At 44.2% G+C, this 18584-nt stretch overlaps 1 protein-coding gene across 1 annotated transcript in view; it reads right to left on the minus strand.

Moving 5' to 3' along the window:
• LOC146362294 (protein NLRC3-like) overlaps positions 1–18584 on the minus strand; it is a 57250-nt gene that overhangs the window by 15443 nt on the left and 23223 nt on the right. The window contains exons 7-10 of the mRNA XM_084920887.1: positions 11864–12092; positions 9920–11726; positions 3095–3268; positions 1925–2098 (exon numbers count right to left, since the gene is read on the minus strand). Coding sequence (XP_084777013.1) covers positions 1925–2098; positions 3095–3268; positions 9920–11726; positions 11864–12092 — 2384 coding nt within the window. The remainder of the gene's footprint in view (positions 1–1924; positions 2099–3094; positions 3269–9919; positions 11727–11863; positions 12093–18584) is intronic.

Genomic DNA, 18584 nt, shown 5'->3' on the forward strand with positions numbered 1-18584 from the left:
ACAAATAAGAGAGTGGGTAAAAGAGAAATCCAAAGGGACATTCCCCGAGATACCAAAAGAAACTCCTCTTGAAACCCATCTTTGCACCAAACCATGGAAGTCAATAAAAAGAATAGCATCTTCTATATATGCCATTATCAATGAAAAGTTACCTGATCACAACAAAGCGTCCATAAAAAGAAAATGGGAGACAGACCTGGGCTATGTCTATGAAGAGGTAGAATGGCACCACTTATTGGAACAGGCACAGACCATGTTAATTTCTACAAAACACAGGCAAATGCAATTTAACATACTTCATAGGATATATTACACCCCTTACAGGCTACATAAAATTGATAGTAATTATTCCCCCAGATGCTTGAGATGTAAGGTGACAGATGGCGATCTCCTACACATGCTGTGGAATTGCCCAGTGATAAAAGAATTTTTGTAGACGGGCCATTGAAATAATCTCAAGGGTAATGGGGATCCAAATTGAACTGGACCTAAAACTATGGATTCTAGGTGACACAGGTTCTATCAATGTGAATTACCATAAGAAATGTTTTATTTTACTTGCGGGTACAGCAGTGAAAAAATGTATTCTGCTACATTGGAAATCTGAAAATTCTCCAACATTGAGACAATGGATTAATGAGCTAGTGTCCTATTGCACACCTGAGAAGATATCGTATAGTGTAAAAGGGAAGTATGGAACCTTTGAAAAAATCTGGGGGCCCTTCCTGGCAGTACTACCATCTCTGGACCTAACAGATCATAGAGGTGACGCAACCCCCCTGGGTCTGCTTTGAGTTGATCCCCGGTTGGGCTTTCCTGACTCAACTTCCTGAATGCTGTGGTTTTATCGTGGGGGGTGTTGATTCCTGTGCTTGGGAGTTTCTATAGATAGGTGTAAATATGGGCTGTCTGGATATACGAATTTGATGAGGTTGAGAGTTGTTGTCAACATCACTAGTAAATAGCAAATTGAAAATAGACACTGAAACAGAAGGGGTGAGCTGCCTTATTATTTTCTGTACCGTTTTTTCCCTGTTTGTTCAGTAGGGAGTTAGTTGTAGCATTTGTCCTTTACTTGGTTTTGTTTCACCCAGGGTTTAGGTAGCACCCTCTTTTCTGAGTAAGCTTGTTTTGTTTGTTATTTTGGGCTTTGTTCACCCCGGAGCTTAGTTTTCAGTCTAGACAATAAACCATCTTTCACTTAACAACTTGGCTTTTCTGTGTATGGTTTTGGGGACCAGAGCGGGGTCACTTCCTTTTTAACCCTTATGCTACGTTCCTGTACCCCTAGAGTGGCGTAACAACATGCACAAAAAAATCATTAAGAGAACACAAAACCACGAATAACAGTATTCAAAGAATATAATAACAAAATCTGAAAAATAACTATTGGGTAGCAGAGCCAGTAACGTGACAGTTTGCGTGTTTGCTGATGTTTGTTGAGCTGATAGAAATTATGCATTTTAAATTACTTGCCACTTTAAAAAACATTACGACTTTTATCCTCACTCCTCTTTAGTAGCACCAGCCAGATGCTGAAGTACTGAGACCACAATTTATGGACATTCACACTTGTGCCAGCTCACTTTAAACCCCAAGTATAAATGCAAAATATATTACTAAGCTAAGATATTGATTTGAAAATGTAACTAGGAAGTAGACACAAAATATTTATGTACAGATACCTGAAAAGTCTCCTTAAGTACAAAGTATTTGTACTTCGTTACTTCCCACCTCTGGTGAGAGCACTACCCAAAGCCAAAGTTATTATTAAACTAGACTAGTGTTTCTGTAGTGAGGAAATGAAAATATTCCCGCATGTGTGGTTGTTCATGCCACATGTGCGTGAAGAAAACAGGAAGTGAGTGAAAGGCACAGGGAATTTTTCCAGCTCTTCCTCCTCTATCAGACATTCTCTCCATACCTGAGAGTGTCCAGTCTCCAGCGTGGATCCTTCAGTCCAGCCGACAACAGCTTCATTCCTGAGTCTCCTGGGTGATTAAAGCTCAGGTCCAGCACTCTCAGATGGGAAGGGTTGGAGCTCAGAGCTGAGGCCAGAGAAGTACAGCCTTCTTCTGTGATCAGACAGCCTGACAGACTGCAGACACACAAAAGCAGCAACCTTACAGCTAAACTTGAGAAGATTCATAACATTGAACTTATATGTTGCCTGGTGCATTTGTTAACTGGAAGCCACAACATGTAAAGGTAGATAGTGCTCTTTTTTTCCTCTGCCACAGAGGTGCATTCTTTCTCCACTTTTATTTGTGATGCATAGAAATGAATGTCAATGTCAATATTCAATGTGCCATATTTCTAAGTTTGCATATTTGCAATGTTGTTTTATCTTTCGTGAGCAGTGATGATCCCGATCATGGGCCTGTGGTGGGGGATTTCACACAGTGCAAGTTGTCATTTTTGGACATGCGTCAAAACCTAAAGACATGATAACTGATTTTTAGAAGGAACCCTATGATCATCTCTGTTGCGTTAAAGGACCAGACTTATGTTTATGCAGCAGTTTAAATACCTCGGTGCTATAATTGATAAGTTGATCTCACAGTATATGCACTTCTAGCAAGCTCACTGGTTTCCATGCCAATTGTACTTTCAGAATGCTTTAAGCAATATTTCTGTAGTCTTTCTGAAGTTCTTTCAAAGTTCTTCTCTGGCCACCGGAAGGGTGGCTTTCAAGAAGTCATTCTCAAGTATAGGAAACAGGTAGAAAAGGCTGAGGAAACAGGAAACAGGTAGAAAAGGCTGAGGTATGCTAAATTACAAATGAACTGGACTGAAAATTAATTGATGAAAATTCCAAAACAGCTTGGCTTCTAAGTTGAAGAATGAAGGTGATCACACCAAATACTGACTTTCAAGCTTGCTGAAATTGTATAAAATATGTTTTCGCCTTATACACTTTATTTCATGTGTTCTATGTTTTCAATAAATCATAGAACCTTTTCCCAATTTTCAAAGCAAAATATAAATAAATAAAAAGGGTGAGACTTTTCTATAGAGCAGCATAGAAATTAGGTATACACGCAGTGATAAAATTCAGATGTAAAATGATCAGTATGATAGACTAAATCCTGACCTGAGACCTTCCAGTTTACAGTGTAGACTCTCAAGCCCTGGAGAAAGAAGCTTCATTCCTAAATCCTGCAGGTTGTTGTTACTCAGGTCCAACTCTGTCAGAGTAGAGGACTGGGAACTGAGAACTTCAGAAAGAGCTTCACAGCTTCTCTCTGAGAGGTTACAGCTACTAAGGCTGTAAAAGAAAAAAAAAAGTGATCAAATTAACTTTAAAAAGAAATATTTCTATATGCACTGTATGAAAAGCTAATGTAAAATTGAAATCAAAATCTAAATCGTTTTTACGATTGCTTTGTAAAAAGACAACTAAATCTTTTCCAGTTTTTTATTGAAAATTATGCAGTTTAATGTCTCATTGCACTCTGAAATAAAAGCAGAGCACAAATAAGCAATTGGAAATAAAATAAATAATGGAATCAATTTATAGACCAAAATGTATTCTAAACTTTTGACTCATCAAAGTAGCCACCTTTGGCAGACATAACAGGCTGAACACACCTGTGGCATTCTTTCTTTATAGAAATCAAATATTCTTCAGAAAGTTCTTCCCATATCTGTTGCAGAAGTTCCCATAAACATGTGGCACTTGTAGGTTGCTTTGCTTTCACTCTTCTCTCCAGTTCATCCCAAACCAGCTTGATGGGGTTTAAGTCTGGAGACTGTGCTTGCCACTCCATGTTTTCAAGCTTACCATCTTGTTCTTTTTTCCTGAGGTAGTTCTGGCATAGCTTGGACTTGTGTTTTGGGTCATTAGCTTCCTGTAGGATGAACCCCTGACCAACTAGGCACATAACAGAGGGCATTACATGGTGCTGCAAAATGCTGTGGTAGCTGTTTGGTCCAGGGTGCTTCTTACACTGCACAAGTCACCAAGCCTGGATCCAGTAAAACAACCCCAGACCATCACACTTCCTCCTCCATGTTTGACAGTTGATGCCACACACTGTGGAACCATCCTTTCGCCTACTCAATGATGTACAAAGATCCTGTGTGATGAACCGAAGATTTCAAATTTTGAACCATCAATCCATAATACCTTCTTCCAGTCTTCAGTAGTCCAGTGTCGGTGTTTAATGGCCCAGGCAAGCTTCTTTGTCTTATTCTGACGTCTTCGCAATGGCTTTCTTGCTGCAACTCATCCTGTCAAACCTGCAGCTCGAAGTCTTCTTTTCACAGTTGAAATTGAGACTGGCTTACTATGATCAGTCTACGACCAAGCTGTGCTTGAAGCTGTTGTCCTGTGAGCTGCCAATCACGCAAGCTGTTAACTCTCAGAGAAGCCACAGCTGAATCAGAAGACAACTTTGAGTTCCCAGTTTCTGAGTGCCTTTTCTTGGTGAAGGAAACTGCACACACTGAAACCTTGACTTTGCAATTTGTCTGTAGGAGCAACCTACATTTTTAATTGTTATGATGGTCTGTCTCTCTTCCATTGTTAATTGCCTTTCTTGCCATTTTTGTAGCAACACACTACTTTCTGCAGTACAGTACTGTTAAACTGATGCTCACAAGGGTATGATACCACAGTTTGTTCCAACACTGCTTTATGTAGACAGAGAGGGTTGTAAGTAATCCAGACAATTTGGAACACCTGTAGGAATTAGTAGCACCAGCTTTCAACACTTGATCAACCTCCATTGCTGCAGAACAGCTTTAAATCATTAACCCATTTTGTGTTCCCTGAAAAAGGCCTGTTGGTATAGTTCTGAAATGTACTTTTTTTCCAGTTTTCGGTAACCTTACCTTTTTGTTTTAACCTCTGGCAGTTCACCACTTACCTTTGTACCATTTCAAGCTATTCACTGGACTTCAATGACTTGAATCGCAATAAATACCTGGAAAGATTGTGGTGTTCTAAAACTTTTGACCAGTAGTGTATGTTTAAATTGAAACCAGTGATGAGCTGATACATTTACTAATACTAGTTCAGTACCTGCTGGCACATGGATATAATACTGATGGTTAATTTCCTAATCTCAACATCTGTTGTTATTGTGCTTAGATACAGTTCAAAATAATCCTTATTTATCCAAAAAAAAAAAAAAAAAAAAAAAAAGAACCTTAATGAAGCCCCTCAATTCATTCTCTGTCTGGAACATGCCATTTTAACTCCTTTTTCTTTAAGCCTCCTGACTATAAAAGGCCACATTCTTTGATTAGCTAGTTTGATGAAATATGCTGCAGGGCAACATTCAGTCTTGTGAGCTTCACCTCCTCTACCTTTTGATTTAGAAGTTCTGAAAAAAAAACCTGCAAACATTCTTGTGACAGAGTCTAGTTCGTGGCTCAGGTGCAGAGGATAGGTGGAGCAGCAGGTTCAGGGTACAGTGCCAGGAAAGGTTGGCCAAAATAGCTGATATTTATCACTAACCAAACCTTCCCTATTTCAGTAGTTGTTGGAGTGTGGAGGGGAGCAAGAGTAGCAGGAGGATGAGGAGCTAAAAACCAGCCCACACAAAGAATTGGAAAAGAAAATATACTAAATAAAAACAGTGACATCACGCCCGATGGTCATTCCTGCTACAGTGTTCCTGAAAATCAGGCTTGCTGTGATACATAAACAATCAGTACAGCCGGTTGAGGTGCTGGCTTAAATGGTGGTGGGGTTAGCAGTGAAAAGAGGGGGACGACCACCAGGCTTTTCTTGAGGGCTTTCAAGCCACAGCAGAGGCATGTCAGTGGCCAGGCAAGGAATGGGCCCCTTCAGTTTTTACCAGTATTTAATGGGGGAGGCCCACAGGGGTGGGCCTCAGCCTGGTCCACCCTGGTCCACCTGGTCCTTTTGGGGGCATTATTGAAGGCAGAGTTGGTGGACATTAGTGTGTCCATGGGGACATGCCAGTCATCAGCACCTGTACATCAGATGGGATAGACTCAGGCATTTTTCCCCAGTAGAGCCAAGTGCTTATATTACTCCCTTCTTCCATGTCAAAGTTACTTAGCAAGTGACAAGAACAGTTTGTGGTCACGTGGCAAGTGTGGGAGGTTACACAGATATACCACCTCAAACTCCTCAAAGCATGGAGAGAGGCTGAAACTGCTTCTCAGGTGAGCCTGGTGAATGAAAGATGGAAGCCAAATTCCACCATTCCACTCCATTGTGATAACTCAATCTCACAGGTCTGGAGAAAGGATGTTGATGCTTAGAAATAGCATTTTGCAGATGTGTTCTCCCCTCTCCCTGGTTGCACAAATCTCATGCAGCATAATTTGTAAATGCACTATCTGGTGTGACAACACATTCATGGCCCTACAGGTTACCTGACCATGAAGGAAAAATTGTTTAGATGAATTTGGCTGAAATGCTGAAAATGGGGGTAACAGAAGAGTAACAGTGCGTGCTGTGGGCCCCAATATTTCTTGTGGTGAAGAAGAATTGGCCTATACAGTCCTGTGTTGACTACCGCAAAGTGAATGAATTTCACAATTTGATGCTTATCCAATACCCTGGGTCAACAAGCTTGTGGACTGTTTAGGCACTGCTCATTTTTTCACAGCACTGGTTTTAACCAAGGCCTACTGGCAGATTCCCTTGTCTTCAGACTCCAGGGGGAAAAAAGGCCTTCTCCATTCCATATAGTTTGAACCAATTTGTCACACTTTTTCAGAGACCCAGCCAGTTTCCAATGCCTCATGGAGAGGGTGCTGCTTCCACATGCTGCATATGCTGCTACCTGCTTGGATGATGTTATCATCCACAATGACACCCGAACAGAGCATGTGCAGCGAGTGGCCTTGGCCATGGAGTGCCTGAGGCATGCGGAACTCCATTTCATGAAGGATGCCAACCCCTCGATCGACTTGCCTTACAGCCTTTTAAGTTCAAAGTGACCCATAGACTGGAGGAACAGATGGTCAATTGCCACTCCTGCTCATGCAAGGTTGGCTAGGCTGGATGGCTCCCAAACCTAAGTCGGGCAATAGGGTGTGTGGCGGGGTTGGTTAAATGGCTCAGCTGCAGAGGAGGGGTAGAGTAGTAGATTCAGGGGACACAGGCGATATCCATCACTAACCACACCTTCCCTATTTCAGTAGCTGCCAGGGACCTAGAGAGGAGAGAGAGTAGCAGGAGAGGAGGGTGAAGCTGTGGACGAGGGGCAGAAAAGTATGGGCTCAAATTGTGGTCATAAATATTTTGTACTTGTAAATCAGAATGCCTAGTTGTGAATTGAGCTTTGTAACCTTGTAAACCAAAAAATCTGAAAATGTCATGTTTGTACATCTATAAATGAGAATTTGTGTGTGTGTAAAAAAGATTTGTGTTTGTAAAAAAATTTTGTGTTAAGGTCTGGTTACAGAACTCTGCACTCAAGTTCCCTGGCTGTGTGTGACTTTCAACTTACAATTTTGACCCAATTTTTCTTCCCTTCAGCTGACTGGTCAATGTCGTGTCAATAACAAATTTAGCTATCCAATCAGAGAACAGATGGGTTTGGCTGTTGGAGGGACACTTTACTGAGCTTCAGCTCCTGGAAGGGTTATACAGTTTGAAGCTGGAGGATCTCCATATAAATATCCCATAAGGCTCATACAAGCTAGGTCCCTTAACTTTTGGTAGCTGTTGAAAGGATAAAGTTGTAGTATACCAATGGTCATAAATACCATTATTATTTTAGTATTACTTTAACAAAAAAGTCAGGGCTGACCTGGGACCATTGCTGTGACTCACACTGCGCAGCATAATCGTCCTTTCACATCAGACGCGTCATGTGCTGCGCTCACCGCTAACTAGGAGCAAAGGATCCAAAATTCATGGTGATGAAGGAAAACGCTGGCACGTGAAAGGGCCTTTACCCGTCCAGAACCTGCAGCTCAGTAAAGCGTCCCTCCAACAGCCAAACCCATCTGTTCTCTGATTGGATAGCTAAATTTGTTATTGACACGACATTGACCAATCAGCTCGTAAGACCTCGTAATTTCAAATTTGGACAAATTTGTAGCATTTATTTTTTTTCAACCAAGCTCATATTCTCAGAGTTTCTAGATGTGAATAATCAGATGAATCAGATCACTGCATTTGGCAACAAATTTCTCACATCTCAAATCGTGCACCTGTACTGAACATACAATGGCATGGAAATAGTAGAAAGATATTATTTTAACCAAGACACACAGCTGAAGACCTCTTCGGCCCACTCGGATCTCTGAAATGATTTCTCTGCATCCTTGTTAACTCTGCTAACAAGAATTCAAACTGTCTCACTGATATCCTGAAATATATACTGAAGCAGCCATGATACAGCTTCAACTCCTGGATCAAACCATGAAATTGTCCCTCCTGCTGCCTTCTCGTGAGAATTGGATGAACCCAGAAACTCCAACTTTTCCTGTTCCCGTTTAGGAATATTTGACCAGCTCATCATCTCTTCATGTGAACTTCATGTTTTTTTTGGGGTGGTTGGGTTTTTTTTCCCCCCACACTCTGTTTTTTGAGACAAATTTTCCACAAAAATGCAACAGATTCTATGTATATGAAGGTTACTCTGCAAGTTTGGGTCCATAAAATTTGTGTGTAACAGCTTCTGTTAGGTTGAAATTGTTAAATGTTGTCATTGTTGTACTTAAATTTGTAAACCGTGCCTTAAACTGCATGGTTAGATATTCGTCTGTTCCTCCCCTACACATCTATGATGCTGTGGGAGGTAATTAGCTGTAGCTGTTTAACAGCAGGCACATTCCATGTGAGATTCTGGGTTCCTTATCTTCTGAGGGATGTCCATCCCCGGTGATTTAGGGGCTTGCCTATGCTTGCATATGGTGAACCATTAAAGTTAAACCGTATACAGGTGTGGGGAGATGACCTTTGGATAACCAGGAAATGTGGTTAAACAGTTGTAAGCATATATTGTGCGGCAGGAAGTCACACACACACACACACACACACACACACACACACACACACACACACACACAATGTTTTAACATTTTGTGACTATAGGGGTTTTTTAAATTGGGTGGTGCTTGTATTCTCAGAATAAAAGGCTGCAAGGAAGGCTGTTTATTTTACATTTTTCCAGTTTGTTGTTCCCCTTTGTTGCCCGCTGTCTTACTGTTTATATTTTATTCCTGCAAAGCTGATGTTGAGCACGTACAATTTTGCTGTCCATGTACAGTACAATGACAAGAAAGGCCATTCTATTCTAAAAATACAGAAAAACACTGGACTTGGAGACTAGATATTTGAGTAAACATCCTGGGCCTAGTAAAGCTGCCCAAGGAGGCTGATGGATTGGGCATATTCTCTTATTTTGGTATATTAAATAATTAATGTGGTGGGTTTTGACAACTGAATTGGTCTGGACAAAATGAACCAAGGCAGACCACAAAGACATAATAATTCTCCACCAGGAACACCAATTATGAAATTTCTGGAGCACAGAGACAAACTCTATGGTGAGTGGGAAGACAAAGACAATTTTTTTTCCAAGAATTAATGAGAGATTTTTCTGAGACCTATCATCAGAAATGCATAAGCAATATAAGAAAAATGCAGTACCAGAAGAGCCTGGTTAAATGATATGAAGTGACTGTGTGACCAAGACTGATTGTGACATACACAAAGTGAATTCACATCTTGAACTAACTAGTGCACTGATGCAGAAATGTTGGTTAAAGATTGGAAGAGAAATCAGGGAGAGTGGAAGAGTGAATTAACAGTAAGACAAAACTGAATCATCCACAAACGCTTCACAAATGACACTTTTACTACTACGAAACAATAAAAATCTCTAAAAATCTTACAATTTTTAAAATTGTGCCACCCTCTGTTTTTTGTTTTTTTTTTTGTTAAATACAATCAACAAAAAGAAAATACCTATTTACTCACAGAGCTTTGTTGGAGGCTTTGACCACTGGTAGCAGCCTCAGAAGAGCCTCCTCTGAAGCAGAGTATTTCTTCAGGTCAAACACATCCAGATCTTTTTCTGATGACAGTAAGATGAAGACCAGAGCTGACCACTGAGCAGGAGACAGTTTATCAGTGGAGAGACGTCCTGAACTCAGGGACTGTTGGATCTCCTCCACTAGAGAACAATCATTCAGTTCATTCAGACAGTGGAATAGATTGATGCTTTTCTCTGCAGACAGATTCTCACTGAGCTTCTCCCTGATGTACTGGACTGTTTCCTGATTGGTCTGTGAGCTACTTCCTGTCTGTGTCAGCAGGCCTCGTAGGAGAGTCTGACTGGTCTGCAGTGAAAGACCCAGGAGGAAGCGGAGGAACAAGTCCAGGTGTCCATTTGGACTCTGTAAGGTCTTGTTCACAGCACTCTGGTAGAAATGTTTCTCTGTAGATTTTCTTGATTCAGACTTCTGGGAGGTTGTTTGTTGTTCTTGCAGCAGATTGAGTCCAGAGTTGATGAAGGTCAGATGGACATGAAGAGCAGCCAGAAACTCCTGAACACTCAGATGGATGAAGCAGAACACCTTGTCCTGGTACAGTCCTCTCTCCTCTTTAAAGATCTGTGTGAACACTCCCGAGTACACTGAGGCTGCTCTGATATCGATGCCACACTCTGTCAGGTCTGATTCATAGAAGATCAGGTTCCCTTTCTGCAGCTGATCAAAAGCCAGTTTTCCCAGAGACTCCATCATCTTCCTGCTCTCTGGACTCCAGTGTGGATCTGTCTCAGCTCCTCCATCATACTTGATCTTCTTCACTTTGGCCTGAACCACCAGGAAGTGGATGTACATCTCAGTCAGGGTACTGGGCAGCTGTCCTCCCTCTCTGGTTTTTAGCACATCATCCAGAACGGTAGCAGTGATCCAGCAGAAGACTGGGATGTGACACATGATGTGGAGGCTTCGTGATGTCTTGATGTGGTAGATTATCCTTCTGGCCTGCTCCTTATCTCTGAATCTCTTCCTAAAGTATTCCTTCTTCTGTGGGTCGGTGAACCCTCTGATCTCTGTTACCATGTCTACACAGTCAGGTGGGATCTGATTGGCTGCTGCAGGTCGTGTGGTTATCCAGAGGCGAGCAGAGGGAAGCAGTTTCCCCCTGATGAGGTTTATCAGCAGCATATCCACTGAGGTGGACTTTCTAGGGTCAGTTAGGATTGTAGTTTTGTTGAAGTCCAGAGGAAGTCGACACTCATCCAGACCATCAAAGATGAACACAACCTGGAAGTCTTCAAAGCTGCAGATTCCTGCTTCTTTGGTTTCAGTAAAGAAGTGATGAACAAGTCCCACCAAGCTGAACTTTTCCTTATTCAGCACATTCAGCTCTCTGAAAGCGAATGGAAATATGAACTGGATGTCCTGGTTGGCTTTGTCTTCAGCCCAGTCCAGGGTGTATTTCTGTGTTAAGACTGTTTTCCCAATGCCAGCCACTCCCTTTGTCAGCACTGTTCTGATTGGTTCATCTCTTCCAGGTGAGGCTTTAAAGATGTCTTCTTGTCTGATTGTTGTTTCTGGTCTGTCTGGTTTCCTGGATGCTGTTTCAATCTGTCTGACCTCATGTTCATCATTGACCTCTGCAGTCCCTCCCTCTGTTATGTAGAGCTCTGTGTAGATCTGACTCAGAAGGGTTGGGTTTCCTGCTTTAGCAATCCCCTCAAACACACAATTGAATTTGTTCTTCAGACTAGATTTTAGCTGACTTTGGCTCCATTGGAAGTTCCTAATGGAAGCTTCTAAAAACAAACAAACAAAATCAGACAATAAATATCAAGAATTTATCAAGTGTACGTATTATGAATCCATGTTGGTCTCATTAGTCATTAGGGTCTCATTCATTCAACATCTTAAATCTTTAAAGAAATTCTCATACTGCTCTGCAGATGGTTGGCCAGCACATCCTGCTTCATTATCCTTAGAATGTGCACTGCAATCTTCAGAAATGCCTCTCTGCTGCTCCTTGTCTGTTCTTCATCCTCACCCTCTAATACCTTCTCATCCTCCTGCTGACTCTGTAGGGATTCAGGGTAATCTGGACTCATAGCCTTCTGGATCTTCTTAAGTTCATTCTTCACAAAAGTGATGACATTGTCTTCCAGCAGCTAGAACAGAATACTTGATCAAATACTCAGTCATGGTAAACCCTCAACCAATTTTATGGTGAAGTGAAGTAGAGCATAGATATCCAACAAACAGAATAAAATAAAAACTATAGGACAGGGGTAATAATGTACTATCTATTAATATATACACCTGTGTACCGGCATGGGGTCTGTGGCTCAGTTGCAGGGGAGGGGTGGAGCAGTGAGTTTAGGGAACAGTGACAGGGAAGGCTGGCTGGCACAGTTGATATCCATAATGCTAACCATGCCTTCCCTATTTCAGTAGCTGCAAGGGCCCATAGAAGAGAGAGTTGGAGAACAGGACAGAAGTGTGTGTGTGTGGGTACTGACTGAGGATATAGCAGCTGGAAAGCTGGTCGAAAGCAAAAACATATGTAAATAAACACTCAGTTATCTTGCAGTGTAGGGTCCAATTGGGTCCTTCTATCACAGTGGTGCCAAGGCTGTGGTATGACAGACCAGCTATTGGCGCAGCCCGTGGAGGTGCTGGCACAAATGGTGGCACAGCTGGTACCATGTACATGGAGCAGGCAGTGGTGAACCAGTAGTGACAGTGCTCCACCAGATGCGGGAGGGAGTCTGTGCCCCCCCCCCCCCCAAAAAAAAAGAATGGACCCTTTCACTGCTATTCAAAGAGCTCTTAGCTTGCCCACTGCGGCAAAGGGGTCGTTTTGTGGGTGTATACCCTTGATTGCCTGGTCCTCACGATGGAGAACCATCGGGGTAGGCCGGATGGGACCACCCTTCACCAGGTGTCTGTTCGATGAAGCGGCTCGGTGGCTGCAGCCTGGGCCCACAGAAGGGAAGGATTGAGCGATGAAACTGGTCTTCCTGGTGCAGTTGGTGGAGGGTCTTCAGCAGGCACTGACGAGTGGGCCTGCTACCTCCAGCCCACCAGTTTGGATACAGCGGTAATCCTTGCAGAGGACCATCTAATGGCTCAGCCGAGGGATCCACCCTGTATGGTGGTGGGCAGTTTCTGGCGAGAGCAGCATAGACACCGGGGCAGGAGTGCTGGAGGTGCGGGCTATGCGACTGCCAATTGTGGTAGAAATTTCTTTATTCTATGTATTAATCACATATTTTAACCATGTCACTTAGTGTTGTATGCATGAATGTTATCACAAGTGGGCTTCATGTTTTATTGCACTCTCACAGAGGGCATTTTGTAGTCTTGAAGATGTCCAGATACCCTGCTCAGGGAGGTAACACTGAGTGAAAAACAGAGTCATAATTCTCTCTGTGAGGCTGAAGGTATAGCCGCCCCCCCCCCCCCCCCCCGTGAAATGGAGCCGGCATGTAAGAGCTGTGGAATGATCTTTGTTTGAGAATATCTGTGTGTGTATATAAAGTGGTCAGGGTGGTGGCTATTTTCAGAGACTGTTTAACCAGAGCATCCCTCCTCATTGCAATGTGTTCTTCTTTTTTTTTTTTATTAAAACCCACTTTAAAATCATGCTCGCTGGGGGTGTTTGCAGGTTATTTAAAATTTCCACAACACAATCCATCAGGCTGAGGGTTGTCAGTCAATTATTCTACGTCTCACCTATCTTGTTCAGACAAGCGTCTACCATCCTCAGACTGATGAGTTGGTGGAGCAGCTGAAGAAGACTTTAAAGTCCATGATTCAAAAGTTGATATAAGAGGATGAGCACAATCAGAATTGCTGGCTAGACCTTCTAGCGCTTACAGTGTGGGAGGTGCCCCAGGACTCCATCGCATTTTTTCCCTTTTTAAGACCTGTACACACAAGTGTTCACACAGGTGTACAAACAGGTACTCACAGACACATACCATCTTGGTCGGCTGCTGCCTCTAAACATGTCATGTATTATTAATATTGTGTGCTGCTCAGTAACATTTAATATTTATTATTTACTGTTATTTATGCATATGTTGGTTGTTGCTGTGCTGTTTCCCTGCTGTGTTATTTTTGTTTTGTTTTTTGGCAGGTATTAAAAAGATTTTCAATGTTTTTTTCTCTGTCCCCCTATCTCTTTCTATCCCTCTTCTTCTCTATTTTTCTCTCCCTCTCCTGCTGTTAACTTTTTTCCCAACTCATCTTTCTTTCTTCGTTTTCTTTTATGTACCCTGGTCTTGTCCATTGTGACTGTAATAACTGTAATAACCAATAAAAAATCCTAATAAAATTATAACAAAATATGACTATCAAGTGGACCATTATAGCAAATGCCATAATGTTCCACTTGGGAAAATAAATCTGTTGGGCATTTTTTGGCCATCAGATGATAATTCTGATTGCTACACTGCTTGGCAGGACAGGCAAAAAAAATAAAGAAGAAGAAAAAAAGACCTAATTACAGAAAACTGTGAGGAAGTTCCAAGCTCTGCTAAGAATGAAATTCAGTACATTCTTGATCTGGGAGCTAAGCTACACACATTGGGGAGAATTTTCTTCAGGTAGAGGATGTTGACTAGAAAGTGGTACAGTCAGACAGGGGAGGAGCAAAAACCTCCTAAAAGCATGGAGAGGCTGAAAAAACTTCTCTGTTGAGCCTGTTGAAGGAAAAAGTTAGGGCCCATTTGTCAAATTTCACCATTCATGCCTCCCTCCATTGTGATGACTGTGTTACACAGGCCCAGAGAGTGGATGTTGCTGCACTGCACTGGATTTAATCAAAGGCTACTGGCAGATTCCCTTGTCTCCAGATTTCAACAAAAATATGGCCTTCTCTACTGTGTATGGTTTGGTCCAATTTGTCACACTTTCTTTCAGCTGGTTTGGACCCCCAGCCAGTTGGACTGGGGGCCACAACAAGTGTTTCATGGAAAGGATACTGCATCCACATGCCGCATATGCTGCCGCCTACTTGGATGATGCCATCATCCACAGTGACACCTGGTCAGAGCATGTACAGTGGGTAGCTGTGGTTCTGGAGTCCGTAGTGCAAGAAGGGCTCACGGCCAACCTGAAGAACTGTGCAGTTGGGTGCAGGGATGTACACTATCTGGGATACCACTTGGGAGGTGGGCACATGTGCCACCAGTTAAACAAGACAGAAGCCATCACATCCTGTCCGAGTCCCAAGACCAAAGGAAAGCTGAGGTGGTTCCTGGTGACTACCACTGGACTACATGCCGAACTTTTTGACCTGGCCAGTCCCTTGCCCAATCTCACCTGAAAAGATGCTTCAGATATAGTCCAGTGCACAGAGCAGTGCCAGGCAGTGAGGGCAAAGAAGGCTCTGTAAAAAAAGCCCTGCTCCAAACCTTTCCCTCCCTATCCTGCTGACAGATGCCCCAAACAGGGGGCTGGTGGCTGTTTTGTTCCAGCAGGTAATGGGGGGGGTCAACTGCCCTATCGTGTACATCAGCCGGTTTCACACTAAGCAGTCCATTTTTATATCATCTTTTTTTGAGCAATTAATAATACACATTATCGAAAGTTCTTCTTTTTTTTAATCCTTCAATAATGTTCTTCCTTTGTATTAAATAATTTACACATGTTAATTATCGTGTCATTTGTTAGAAACTGTTTATTAGTTTATCCATCCATCATCTTCCGCGTATCTGGTGCCGGATCGCGGGGGAAGCAGCCTAAGCAGAGAAGCCCAGACCTCCCTCTCCCCAGCCACCTCCTCTAGCTTATCCGGGGTAACACCAAAGCATTCCCAGGCCAACCGAGACATATAATCTCTCCAGTGTGTCCTGGGTCTGCCCTGGGGTCTCCTCCTGGTGGGACATGCCCGGAACACCTCGCCCAGGAGGCGCCCTTCAGATGCCTGAACCACCTTAACTTACTCCTTTCGATGTGGAGGAGCAGTGGCTCTACTCTGAGCCCCTCCCGGATGGCTGAACTTCTCACCCTATCTCTAAGGGAGAGGCCAGCCACCCTTCGGAGGAAGCTCATTTCCGCCGCTTGTATCCGCAATCTCGTTCTTTCGGTCACTACCCACAGCTCGTGACCATAGATGAGGGTAGGGACATAGATCGACCGGTAAATTGAGAGCTTCGCTTTTACACTCAGCTCTCTCTTCACCACAACGGACTGGTACAGCATCCGCATCACTGCAGCTGCAGCACCAATCCGTCTTTCAATCTCCGGCTCCCTTCTCCTGTCACTCGTGAACAAGACCCCGAAATACTTAAACTCCTCCACTTGGGGCAGGACGGACTCTCCTTTCCAGTACCCTGGCATAGACTTTCCCAGGGAGGCTGAGGAGTGTGATTCCCCTGTAGTTGGAACACACCCTCCGATCACCTTTCTTAAAAATGGGGACCACCACCCCGGTCTGTCAGTCCAGAGGTACTGCCCCTGATCTCCACGCAACATTGCAGAGGCGTGTCAGCCAGGATAGCCCTACAACATCCAGAGCCTTCAGGAACTCGGGCAGACCTCATCCACCCCAGGGGCTCTGCCACCAAGGAGTTGTTTAACTGCCTCAGTGACCTCACCCCCGGAGACTGGCGGGTCACCCCCAGACTCTGCTTCCTCCCGGAAGACGTGCCAGTGGGATTAAGGAGATCCTCCAAGTACGGTACAGGTAGAGCGCCACTTTCCCCTCTTGAGTCGCCTGATGATTTGCCAGAATCTCTTCGAGGCAGTCCAAAAGTCTTTTTCTACTGCCTCTTCGAACTCCTCCCACACTTTTGCTTCAGCCACTGCCCAAGCTGCATTCCGCTTAGCCTGTCGGGTACCTATCAGCTGCCTCCTAAGTCCCACAGGCTAACCAAGCCCGATAGGACTCCTTCTTCAGCCTGGTGGTTCCCTTCATCTCTGGTGTCCACCATTTGGTTCCGGAGTTACCACCATGACAAGCACCAACCACCTTGCAGCCGCAGCTCAGTGCAGCAGCTTTGGCAATGGAGGTGCGAAACATGGTCCATTTGGACTCAGTGTCCCTGGTCTCCCTTGGAATGCTGTTGAAGCTTTGCCCTAGGTGTGTGTTGAAGATCTCGCAAACTGGGGCCTCTGCTAGGTGTTCCCAGCGCACCCTCACTATACGTTTAAGGTGCGCTGGGTCTGTCCAGATTCCTCCCCCGCCACCTGATCCAACTCACCACCAGGTGGTGATCAGTTGACAGCTCAGCCCCTCTCTTTACCCGAGTGTCCAGAACATATGGCCGCAGGTTTGGTGATACAATTACAAAATAGATCATCGACCTGCGGCATAGAGCGTCCTGGTGCCACGTGCACTTATGAACACTCTTATGTTGGAACATGGTGTTTGTTATGGCCAAACTGTGGTTTGCACAGAAGTCCAATAACAAAACACCACTCGGGTTCAGATCAAGGAGGCCGTTCCTCCCAATCACACTCCTCCAGGTCTCACTGTCGTTGCCCACATGAGCATTGAATTCTCCCAGTAGGACAACAGAGTCTCCAGGTGGAGAACACTCAAGCACCCCACCCAGGGACTATAAAAAGGCTGGGTACTCTGAGCTTCCACTCGGTGCATAAGCACAGATAACCGTCAGGACCCGTTCCCCGACCCGAAGGCGCAGGGAACAAACCCTCTCATCCACCAGGAAGAACCCCAATGTACAGGCAGCAAGCCGAGGGGATACTAGAATACCCAGCCCGCCACCTCTCACCAGGGGCAACTCCAGACTGAGACAGTCTAGCCCCTCTCCAGGAGACTGGTTCAGGAGCCCAAGACATGCGTTGAGGTGAGCATGACTATATCTAGCCGGCACCTCTCAACCTCGCAACTAGCTCAGGCTCCTTCCACACCAGAGAGGTGAAATTCCATGTCCCAATTGGCAGTCTTGGTAGCCGGGGATCAGTCCCCGAAGGGCCTCCGCTCCTGGCCCCGCCCGGCACACAATGCGCCCAACCCCTACGGCGCCTCCTGCGGGTGGCGAGCCTGCAGGAGGATGGGCCCACGTCCCCTTTTCGGGCTGTGCCCGGCCGGGCCCCATGGACTAAGGCCCGGCCACCAGACGCTTGCCCTCGGGTATCCTCTCTGGGCCTGGCTCCAGGGCGGGGCCCCGGTAACCCTATCCCAGGCAGGGTAAAGTGTTCCCTCGATGGTCTTCTTATAAGGGTCTTCTGAATCGGTCTTTGTCTGGTCCCTCACCCAGGACCAATTTGCCATGGGAGAGTCTACCAGGGGGCAAACGTCCCCAGACAACATAGCCCCTGGGATCCCTGGGAAACACAAATCCCTCCACCACGACAAGGTAGCGATTCGCGGAGGGGTATTAGTTTATTTTACTGTATTTTTGCCTACCATCTATTATGTACTTGTCAAATCTTGATTCAAATTTAAAAAAAGAAAAAAGAAAGATGAAAATTAACAGTAATTTCTTTCAGATATCATTTGTCATGACTGCTGGGGTTAAAATTACCCCTCTTAGCATTTCTAGTGTTAAAAAGTGCTCAGCTGTGTTTCCACTTTACTGAGGCTTATGTACAATGCTACAAAACTAGTATTTGTTTTACGTACCATTACAGCTAAAAGGAAATAAGAATACACTAAAACATGCAAACTAGAGGAGGCAGAGATC

Source organism: Perissodus microlepis, chromosome 23 (assembly GCF_051167445.1).
Source record: "Perissodus microlepis isolate ML-2025 ecotype Zambia chromosome 23, ASM5116744v1, whole genome shotgun sequence".
Taxonomy (NCBI): Eukaryota; Metazoa; Chordata; class Actinopteri; order Cichliformes; family Cichlidae; genus Perissodus; species Perissodus microlepis.